Here is a 12,057-nt window from a genome sequence, read left to right on the forward strand (position 1 = left end):
GATAGGACTTGAATATGTATAGGCGTATTGTGTAACCTAATATATATATATTACTTTAGAGGATAAATGTAGAGGGAAACAACACTGGGCTGTGTATGCCTTTGGAGGAGCTATCCCCCATGCGCCTCAGTGCTGAATAAAAGCATACCTACTTTACAACCTTAACGAGTTGTGGAGTTTATCTGCATATCACAGTAAGGAACATTATAGTTAAGTGCTAGGGCAAAAAGTTCTGGTAATAAGATGACTGTACTAAACTGCATTACAAAGATAAAGAATTTCTATTGCTGGAGGCCTTTAGGAACAAATTAGACTGTTCAGTTTAGAAAGAGGTGTGAAACAGACAAAGACTCATCTAAAAGGCAAATGGAGATGCTTTTTTAGTGGTCCTGCAATTCAATAAGTATGCAAGATTTAAAAGGCTTAGGGTTAGCAAACATGCAAATGTTTGGACTCATTTAGCACTGGGTGTTTCCATCTAATTTTGTTTGTTAATGTGTGGTTGTATTGTATGGACTGTAATTGCTGGGTTTTAACTTGGGTTTTGTCCTCCTGCTTCATTTGGTTTATGGATAATGAACGTCATGTATATTGCAGTAAAATGGGGAAGACCGCTGGTGGGACATCAGTAAAGAAAACAGTTAAATCACAAAATCAACCAGGGCATTCCAGCAAGAAAAAGGGAACAGATATAGAAGGAAGAAAACAAGGTCATAAAGGAAAGGTAATCATTATTTTGTATCAAATTAGAAAAGTAACCAAAGGGGGGGGGGGGGAGGGAGGGAAGAGGCATTTTTGCCTATTTTTGAACTGGAATTTTTAGAGAATATTTCATTAACTAAACACAGTCCTCTTGAGGAAATGTCCAGTGTGAACAGGTCTTTTGACACCCAGTGCCTTAGCTGCTTCCTGGTTTCTAGAATTTCTAGTTGTGTGCTACTGTGCCTGTGACAAGTAGAGGGAAACATTGCCCAGTCATTAATAAAAGGGCAGGCTGGCTGTGCAATTATGAAGAGCTGCATAGCATCTGTTTGAACAGAGTGATAAACTCAGACATCATTTAGCTCTATTTGTTCAGTCCTGGAATATATTCCCTGCATGTCTCAGGATTGGCATAGGCAGCTTTTTGTTGGAGAGAGCTTGCTTAACCCCTGAATTTATGAATGACATGAACTCAAGATGTGGCTAGACAGCCAAATACCTTATGCATTTCTTATTTCATGACCTCATTCTTGGAATGGGAGGAATGAGGATGAGTGAATTGCTTTCCTCAACCTGCTTGAGATGAATTACTGTTTCTCAGTTCGAAAAGCCTTTTTTTGTGGTGAGCATCAATAGACCTCTGTCAAGCATTGACGAGTTTTCACAGTCTTTTTACAGTGGATTGCTAGTAGTAGATGGTGTTTCAAAATTACCACATTTGCTGCAAGTGCTTTTCTTCAGCAGGTCACTCAGACAGTCAAAAGGAAAGCTGAGGAAGACAGCGACTATTCCCCTGCAAGTAGGATTGTATTCTTTCTTTATGTTTCCTTATGTTTGTCTAATGTAAATTCAGTGTTTAAAAAAAAAAATAAAAGTTGCTATGTTGAAATCCTAGATATATGAAGCGTCACTGAAATAAGTTTCAGACTTTTCTTTCTGAATGGTAACAGTATTTGCAGTGCAGTCTTAGCTGGTGAGTATTCACAGAATCATAGAATCATAGAATATTAGGGTTGGAAAGGACCTTAAGGTCATCTAGTTCCAACCCCCTTGCCATGGGCAGGGACACCTCACACTAAACCATGTCACCCAAGGCTCTGTTCAACCAGGCCTTGAACACTGCCAGGGATGGAGCATTCACAACTTCCTTGGGCAACCCATTCCAGTGCCTTATGCTATATATGTGTTGTATATGCATGAATTAATCATATACTTTTGTTTGCAAGTAGTGTTCTTCTCTTGTAAAATCCCACCACAAGCACCCAGAACATCTCTTCACAGGTCATAGTCTTCTCTGTTAACCCTCTGTCTTAAGACTGGTGTGCTGTGTTGGATGTACAGAGATGCAGCCCCTGCTGCACCAAATTTATCTCCTATGTATATTCCCACTCCATTTTATTTCAGTCTGGGTTTTCTTGCTTGTATTGCCAGTGACTTTGGGAAATATATCTTTAGAATGAAACTACTGTAATAAAGATACTTTTCTGGTTTGTGCTTTTTAAACAGATTGTGACTTGAAAATAAGAAATACTACCTAATGCGGATAGATCTGACCTGATAGATTTGTGACGTGGAAAAATCTTAACTGTTACGCCTTTGACTATGATCTAAATGGAGTCAAAAGCTGTCTATCCAGGTTTGACAAATCATATTTTTTTCTTTTTTGCCTTCGTATTAACAGGAGAAAAAGTTTTTTCAAAAAAAGTGAAGCTAACCAGTGCTAAAATAGGATCTTGGAAGACTCTCTCAGAGAACAGTAGGCAGTTTCTGGAAACTTTAATGGATTCAATAATACTGTAAGTGCCAGATGTCTTGGTGGTTGGAATAAAGTAAAAATCATGACGTTGCTTGAACTGGAAAAGCTTTGCATTTTTGGGCAATGTGGCTGGCTATGTATAGTTTGTCTGGTATAATATAACGCTTTATATCTGAATTTAGAAACTGTTAGCTAGAGAAGTTCTACATTCACCTAATCTGATGTACTCCCTGTACTTGCAGGCTTTGCAATGAAAATTCTGCCTTTATTTTTTTTCCAGATCTATTTTGTGCCAACAAAGGGAAAGAAAAGGTGATGTTCAGGAGCACCTCAATTTACTGAAAGAAAGGTAAGAAATTATAATTAAAAAAAAAAGAGAGAAGGATTTAGTTTATCCAGTTGTTTTGTACCATGTTTACAGAATTGCTTCTGGGAGCATTTAGGAAATTTCCATTTAGGAAATCTTGGAAGGGGGACTTGGTGCAAAATCAATTGGGGAAATATCTCAACAGTTCGTTGATTGGACAAGCAAATGTAGATGAAAGACCCACTTTAACTACTTCTATAGGAGTAACAGAACCGAGGAGGTATTCTTAAATGCTCCTTAATCAGCTTTGTACTCTTTATACAGGGTTTAACTTTGCAGGCAGTTATTTATTTTGTTACCATCTCATGAAAGTGGAGGGAGTAGTTATAGCAAAACTTTCTTAAATGCTAGTTCATTTTCTGGCTGTCGAAGTTACTTCAAAGTGAATTGAAATTTTGTGTTGGAGTATAACTTGTAGCCTTTTTATGTCATTGTGGGAGTAGTTACGTACACTCTCTGAAAATTTTTGTCTGTGTGTGTATGTATTCTAGGCTCTTATCAGCATAGGGCCTAATCCTATATGTTGCTTTCTTTATTCTTACAGTGCTTCAGGATTCAAACATGAGGAGCTAGTTTTTCATAAGTTATTTTGTTTAAATGTTTAATTTGTAATATTTAATTTCTGAGTTGCCAGACTTCTGCAGTCTTATCTGAGATGCATGGCTGTTTGGTGTACCAATACGGAATTGGAAGGACCTTTGAGAGCAAGCTGAAACTCTTCCTCTGGTGTAAAACGATATAATGTTTCACAAAAGCACTTACAGATTTTACTAAAATGATCTTTTTTGGAAGCAGTTAAAAATGCTGCTTTTAGAACTTAGTTTTACTTTCCAAGCAGAAAGGTTAGAACTGGGAAAATATTAGTTAATGTCAGTTTGCAGTCAGGGAGTGTACAGGCCATTGGGATAGAAACCACACAATGTCAACGTAATAGCAAAGGTTAGAGTAGTCAGATTTCTTGTTTGTAGTTTCTCCCTTAGACATCTATTCCACATGATTTTTGGAAAACAATTTAAGACAGCTTTTTATTCTGTTTGGATCCTCTCACTTCACTGGCAGTAATTGGGCTAAACTGAATTCAGTTTCTCTCAGAGAAGTCATTAGTAACTTCTTGCTTTGCAAAGAATTCCAAACAAATTATGCTCTTCTTTCTCTGTAATAAAGAGTACTGAGATGTTTCAGGACTTTAAAGGTGCCTCCACAGAAGCTGGGCAACCTGAAGAATCTCTCGAACCTTCAGATGGCGGAGAAACAAATGCTAAAGGCAAATGAAGAGTGTTTGGTACGATTGCAGGTATGAAAAGCAAGGAAGGGAGAAAAATATCTTGCCTATCTGCTGTTGCTCATTGTGTTGTAGCTTTTTAGTAGTTGGACTGTTGTCTGTGCCTGTGGTGGTGTGAGTTGACATCCGCTGTTCATCATTATCACTCACTTTCACTACAAAGCAGTGTATCTTTTCGGATGATTTTTCAGTGACTTGGCTGATGCTGATTATCAGCGTCTCATACACAAAAGACTTACCATCTCTAAGGTAAATTTTATTCTGGTTTTATGTCTATTTTGTCTTAGGAAGAAATAAATGAAGCTAAGCAATCAGCAGACCGCAGGGAAGAAAACATACAGCAACTGCAGTACAAAATCCAGGTGCTCAAGAACCAGTTAGAGGAAGATGAAAAAAAGGCCAAGAAGGTATTCCCAATAGATGCTATGGTTTAAGCTGAAACTAGGACAATGCTGTTGAAAGTTTAGTTTTCAGAAATTGGATAATGACAGCCAGTTTATTTTCCTACTTGTGTGCTTGAAGTTTGGTTTTGGTTTAATTATCTATTTTTAACTCTTTTCCCCTTTTTAGGTATTCCAGGAAAATGTCAGTGGAGCACTCCACCTTCCAAAACTCCCCAGGCGCAGTTTACAGGCACCCACTTTGCAGGTGAGCATGGAATATATTTTCAGAGACGCCTTGGCTAGAGAAGGAAGGCAAGAGTGTGCTTTTATCACTTAACCTCTGCCAAGGGGGCAATTCTGAAAATTCTGAAATATAGGTGGTGTTTTTTTTTCTTTTTTCATTTAGATCTATTAGATTAAGTTTAAAAAAAACAGAACAAAACCCTAAACCCCCTGCCATTTAAAGGATCACATGTCTTTTCCTAGGAACCCTGTGGTCTTATGGAACCTGTAATTTATTTTATGAAATATCTCTCTGTAACTGATGGAAGGAAGACTGTCTCATTCTGTGTCTTTGAATCGTTTTTATTTTTGCTGTATTCAGGTACAGCTAGGCTGCATGAAAGTGAAATTTCTGTTGGACTTGATGAAAGCTGTTGTTTGTTGTCTTTTATTTTGTTTTCCTTTTAGGAACAAATTTTGAAGATGGAAAATCAGAAAGGTCTTTTAAAGGATATGAATGCTATTCAGCAGTCAGCTGACTTGAAGAACTTGTTAACCCTCATTGAAAAGATCTATGAGAAGGTGGACTTCCTCTGAAAAACTGAAATATACATATATATATATCTCAAATGGAAAGAAAAATAGAATTACCTGGTTTCTATATGGAGCCTCCTTTGAAGAAGATAACCTGGGCTAGCACTCTGTGTTACTGTAGAGCAGCAGGATGCTGATCATGGAAACAGTATTTTCTTCTAGTAGTTTTACAGCTGTAACTGCTGAATTTCTGTTTCTGTGAATATTGATATACAAATATGTAGAGGCATTCTGCAACTGTAGTGATTTAAGTGATCGATCCAGGTTTTGGGGTTGGGTTTCTTTTTTTGTACCTGTGATGACTTCTAATGATACTACATACTATCTTAGGATTCTTGGTCTGGGTATTTTTATAGGATGAGTAACATATTCCATTATATTTGGACATTTATTATCACATTTATAAATCAATGCAGGTAGTATCTGTTACCAAACTAACGTTTGTTTTGGAGTTAAATCCACTTTAAATTTGAAACACAGATTTTAAAGTATGATTATCTGATGCTCAGTTGCAAATCTCCAGTTCAGCTTTCTTACTACTTTTAACTAAAAAATCCTCCATGGTAGGGAATTGAATAATTGAGTATCAAGTATACATGATTTTTTTTACACTTTTACATTCATCACTTAAACCAGGTGGGTTGTATTATTTTTTTTAATTGGGTTTTGTTGTTTGGGATTTTTTATGGTTTTTGGTTTTGTGTTTTTTTTTTGTTGTTGTTTTTTCTTTATATGTGTATATATATGTTTTAATGCAGATGGCTGAGAATGCAGGTAAGAGCATTATAGAGCAAAGCTCTAATCTTAGAGTTGTGTACTCACCTTACATTTTATTAACTGTCAGGTCATCTTCCGCTTCAGAGGAAGAAAATAAAGTTGAAAGTATCTTTTCCTGTGCACTTTAACCTCTCCCTTATTTTTTTCATGATAGAGCTTCTCCCTTAAAAGATTAAGTGCCTTCTCCAGTCAAATGATCTACTGGAAGACAGCAGTGCTCTTTATGTCGACTTACCCCTCAAATACCTGGTCTTTTGTTTACAAGCTGCTGATACTCCTAATGAGACTTAAGATAATTATCTCTATCCTCCTATGAGAGATTAAAAGCCTCTGTAGCTGCTACATGTAGGGTCAGGAAAGCCAAACTAAGTACTTGTTTGGTTTATATTTATTTTGTATTGCATGAAAAAAAATATAAATATTTAGAAATAATAGGATTTTGATCAAGGACAAGGGGAATATTTACTGACATAACCACTGCTCATTGTAACTTAACACAGATTATGAGTTCAGGATTTTACTGCATGCCAGCTATCTTAATTTTTGTTAAGCAAAGATATACTGCTTTCAGTAAGGGTGATTTACTTGCAAACAATTTACCATGTGGGTTCTGAACTTCATGAACCACATAGATACCTTTTTTTCTTAAAAAAAAAAAAAAAGGTATGGAGTATTTGTTCTCAATCTGAAAGTACCTGAGGTCGTAAGAACTGTCCTTAAGTGAAAGTAGGTAAAAGTAGTTGTGTATTCAAACACATGTCGAAGTTGCCTGCCTTTAGGTATAGTTGCTACAAACCAAAACCAAAACAAGCAGTGATGCACAATACAATGGCTCACCACCCGCTGACCGATTCCCAGTCCAACCCGAGCAGTAATTGGTCCTTTCTGGGTGACTCCCCCTAGAGTCACATCCTGGGCACGACATGCTGTGGTATGGAATACCCCTTTGGCTAGTTTGGATCAGGTGTCCTGTCTCTGCTTCCTCCTGGCTTCTTGTGCCCCTCCTCACTGGCAGAGAATGAAAGACTGGGAAGATCATGACCAGGGTAAATACTACTTAACAACAACTAAAACACTGGTGTGTTATCAGCATTATTCTCAGACTAAAGCAAAAACACAGCAGTGCACCAGCTACTAGGAAGAAAATAAACTCTATCTCAGGCAAAACTGGGACAAGCATAAATAAGGATAAATATTTGTTGATTAAAAGGGATTGGAACTACAACAGAGTGAGATATCTGATATCCAGCTCTACTGGTTTCTTATATGTGTTTTGTCAAAGATAGGTTCTCTAAAGAAATATAGCCATAATTATAAAGTCTGAAGGGAAATTGTAAATGTTTTCATATAGCTATAAAAGTTGGAATAAATGAGAAAAGATTCAGTTACCTCCTGCTATTTAACTCTTTTTGTCCAGGGTTTTGAGATGTTCTACAAAAGTGACTTGTATATAATCATGGAATTCATCTCTGTTTTGGAGAAGAGTTTTGTTAGCCTTTAGGAGGAATCCAAGGTGTGGGAAGATGTACATCTACAAGAATGAAAGATGTTAGGTGGAATTTACTGGCCAGAGGTCTGAAAATACTACAGAAACAAATTAATAATAATTTTGTGCCTGTTTTGCAAATACAAAGACTTAACATTAATATTTTGTTCTTTAGAACATGAAAAAGTGACTGGATGAATTAGTGGTAGCAAATCGATCAAAGACCACTGAATACATGGAAAACTCTCAGCCCCAAATTACTATTTTGCAGATATAGAGTAGATGTCAGACTCAAACACTTGCAACTTGCCACTAAGGAGATGGAAATGTTTTCTAGCAACTTGTTTTATTGTTTTAGCCAGCTCTTCTGCTAACTTTTTTTTTTCTGTTTCAAAACTTAAAGGAACAGAAATGAGCCTGGTGTGTGACAGCATTTACATGATATCAGAAAGTATTTATTATTCATTGAGACATTTCAGTGTAGCAAAAGCATGGTAAAATTGATTTTGTATCCAGGCTCCTTGTACAGGTATACCACATACCCTATAGCTTCTTTCTTTCCTGTGATCTGAGAATACTTTACTCCCTGGTCACTTTATGCATGTGAGCCATATTTTTGGGGAATGCTGAGCTTGCTGTTTATGCACTAGGCAGTCTGATTTTTTTCAGTCCAGATTTAGCAATTTGCAAACTATAGTTTAAGTATACCTTCAGCATAAGAAGGACATGGAGCTATTGGAGCAAGTCCAGTGGCCACAAAGGTGCTCTGAGGGCTGGAGCATATTTGCTATGGAGACAGGCTGAGAGAGCTGGGCTTGTTCAGCCTGGAGAAAAGAAAGCTCCAGGAAGACATTAGAGCAGCTTTCAGTGCCTAAAGGGATGACAAGAAAGCTGGAGAGGTTTTTTTTCACAAGGTCATGGAGTGATAGGACAGGGGATAATGGCTTTAAAAAGGAAAAGGGTAGATTTAGATTAGGTCTTAGGAATTAATTCTTCACTATGAGGGTGGTGAGGCCCTGGTGCAGGTTGCCCAAAGAAGCTGTGGCTACCCCATCCCTGGCAGTGTTCAGTGCCAGGTTGGACAGGGCTTTGAGCAACCTGGTCTAGTGGAAGGTGGAAGGAGCATTGGAACTGGATGGTCTTTAAAGTCCCTTCCAACCCAAACCATTCTATGATTCTGAGATTCTACACATACAGTGATACAAACTACACCTTTAAGAAATGTTAGAAATGCTGGTCTGGAGTTTTACCCTTGAAGAATTTCTGCTAGGCATTTTCACCACTATGTGCACTTACTTTACCATTTGCTGGTTACTGTTTAATGGGTCATGTCTAAATTAGTCCTGTGCATTGGCGGAGATGTCTGTGGACATAAGTCCAGTTAGAAACAGCAACTCAAACACTGCCTTGAACTTTGAGAATGGGAGGAAGTGGGAGAAGAAGGATGATAGTTGCTCAGGCTTTCCCTTTTCTCTTCATGGAAGATGTTGGAGATGCCAGGTCCTGAGTTCAATGGATCTCACTAACATGAATGCAATTCTAAACTAAATTAGTTCTTAGTTCCAAATATAGGATTTCCTCTGGTATTCTTGTACATGTTTGTATAGTAGTTCTGAATCAGGACAACATCTATCATTTTCTTTGCAGTAGGTTGTACTAGTATTTGTATCTCTCTGTATGTGTCTGTATTTGTATGAATGTGTAAATAACCAAGGTCTGCTTTGGAGGTAAGGGAATAGAAAGTGTAGTTGTGTGGGTATATGACCTGTGCAGTATAAGAGACCAATCCCTGGCTTGTTTGCTTGATGAGAATTTTCATAGGTGTAGGGACACATATGTCAGTGGACTGTTACTGTATTTTGTAGTAAGCTTATGCATTTCTTGTTTCAGAGTCAGAAATGAATCTGATAAAAGCTCTGGGAAGGTAGTGTAGTGTAACCTTGTAGGGCTTTGGTTGGATGGAAAAAGCAATTGAGAAGAGATCCAGGTCTGAGATGGAAACTCCTAAGGGAGAGTGAGAGGTGAACTCTGCAAGAGCCCCACCATACATACTTTGTTAAGAGCTTGATCCCAGTGAGAGTGAAAGAAGACTGTATGTCCCCAAGGAATAACAGACAAATAACAATTGATTAACTGATCGTTTAATTCATGCATCTAATCAGCAACAGATTTGAATACAAATGTTAAAAGAAATTTGATAGACAAATGTTCAGTAAATGGCTTTAAAATAAATTTGCCTTTCAGGAATGAAGTACAAAAAATATTCTGAAAGAGGTAGTACTGCATATCTGTAAGACAGTCTTCAAAGTTTTGATCACCCACCAGTGTTTTCAAAAAGGGCTAAGTGTCAATAAGCTTGACATTTTGTTAGTTTAAATAAGAAATAATTGCTAAAAAGCTGAGATAAGATAAAACTTTTTATTTCTTTAAGTCCAACTTATTTGTTTTATTTAATTAAAATTTAATCCATCTGTACTTAATATCTTATCAAATAAAAAACCACTACATTAGAAACATTAAATTTGAAGTTTTCACTTAGAAAACCGCCAATCGCAGTGGCTTCAGTCAGTTTGACTCTTACAAAGAAAGGTACCTCTTTTCTGGTTAGGACTGGAAATAGAAAATATGTCTTAAAGTTTGGCTTACCTAACCTCCGAAATGCTACTGATTTGAGAAGTATGAACAGCCTTCTAAGGTGTCTTCTGAGAATGGCAGAAATCTAAGAAAGAGCTTTCAGAATCCTGATGGTGGAATTTAATTTCAAGTTGAAAGTTTCATGCAGTTGCTGCCATTTAACCATTATTTTTCCAGATATTTTTGTGCACAGCTTAATAAATGAATGAATTTTTACTCACTTTAAAAAAACCCAACAACTTATATCAGGGAGTTTGAACTAGATGAGGTAAAAGTCCTTTCCAACCCTAACTATTCTATGATTGTATGATTCTATGTAAGCTTTTTTATATAAAAAGAAGTCACACTGAGACCAAAGATAACTCAAAAAGAGTGTTATTGGGAGAGAGTAAAACATTGGCAATGTTTATGAGAACAAAAAGAAATGCTAGTCATCATGAACCTCAAATTTAGAGTAGTTGTATTTTAACTTCTTGTTTCAGCCCCATCCTCAAAGCTTATCCTTCACCTTGTGTCTAGTTTAACTCCTTGCTTTCCTTTTCTGCCAGTGTGTGGCTCCCTCATTGATGAGCAAAATAGTTCTTAGCAAAACATTTTAAGCTGTAAGGTTGGACACCTCTCCATAGTGTCCAGTAACATATTACACAGAAGCTATGTACGAAAGAAGCTCTATGGACTCAGGGCATTCAAAGCTTTGATTAATTTAGGAACAACCAACCAAAGAAAATACCCTTAGACAGAGAACCAAATGCCACTGGAATCTGAAGTATGGAGGTGAGAAATTAGGGTACATAACCTTAGAAGAAACAAGCCATACAATTCAAGGACACAGTCATATTAAAAAGAAAGTAATGTTTAAAGCCAACAACTCTGTATTTAATTTCCTGATGACACAGCTTTGTACACTGTCTGTTGCATAGAAAGAGTCTGTTCAGAGTGAAGAACAGTCTGAAACAAGATATCCAAACTTTTCATGAAGGGTGGTCAAACTGTAAGGCCTGGATTCATCTGTCCATAGCTGAGGCACTTTTCTAAGGCTTCTAGAAAATGAATGAATTTTGGTTTGTGCGTGATCAGCATCTCTCCATCATAGCAGAGTGGAGACCACAGGAGGAAAGCAAACACATATGGATCTCAGAATCATAGAATTTCTAAAGTGTTTAAAGGAAAAATGCATCAACAGAAATGAAAATATCTGTTATGAGAGGAGCTTCTTTCCCTCTTAAATCTGTTAAGTAAGACTTGAAATAAGTTGGTAATATAAAACAGTGTTGACAGTTCATCCACTGTAGCTTGTCCTTCTGGATCAACAGTGTCTGTTTCTGATTAATGCCTAGATGCACTGTAATCCTTCTGTTAGATTTTCATCTCCCATCCACTGCCTCTCAATGGATTACCACAGGTAGGTAGGCGTAGACGTGTAGCTCTGCTCCCAACTACTGGCAACTCTGAGCTCCTTTAGATATCACAGTTTTTGTCTCTCTTAGTTGAGCAGCCATTATCATCATTCCTCGGATGGAGTTAATTTATCTTAATTTAGCTACACTTTTCTTCTTTCTGCTTTTTCTTGTTTTAGGAGGCAGTGACTTCAAAAGTAGTGACTCACCACACAGAAGTTCTTCACTGAGTCTTCTGTAGGTTGAATACAGTTGCTTTCTGATCAGTTCCTAAGAACTCATGTTTTTTTTCTTGGTGCTAGCATTTAGTTCAGCTTGTATCTTTTCACATTAACAGTACTACTATCCACTTATTAATGTTGGACAAAATAAGAAGTATTATGTTGTTACCTTTTTTTCGTAGCCTTACTCAATTCCCCTATTGTGTCTTGGAGCAATCTAAATAAATCTACACCAA

General features: G+C 37.1%; 1 protein-coding gene across 1 annotated transcript; it reads left to right on the forward strand.

Moving 5' to 3' along the window:
• Positions 1-560: 560 nt before the first annotated feature.
• On the forward strand, positions 561-5,632 carry CENPQ (centromere protein Q). Its single transcript, XM_061461002.1, has 8 exons — positions 561-724; positions 1,447-1,501; positions 2,384-2,498; positions 2,739-2,807; positions 3,990-4,119; positions 4,395-4,514; positions 4,678-4,755; positions 5,181-5,632. Exons 1-8 carry the CDS (start codon positions 569-571, stop codon positions 5,307-5,309), a joined length of 852 nt encoding a protein of 283 aa, XP_061316986.1. The 5' UTR covers positions 561-568; the 3' UTR covers positions 5,310-5,632.
• The last annotated feature ends 6,425 nt before the right edge of the window (positions 5,633-12,057 follow it).

Source organism: Pezoporus flaviventris, unplaced genomic scaffold, assembly GCF_033815535.1.
Source record: "Pezoporus flaviventris isolate CSIRO_AGI_PZ_B2104156 unplaced genomic scaffold, CSIRO_AGI_Pfla_v1 ptg000031l, whole genome shotgun sequence".
Taxonomy (NCBI): domain Eukaryota; kingdom Metazoa; phylum Chordata; class Aves; order Psittaciformes; family Psittacidae; genus Pezoporus; species Pezoporus flaviventris.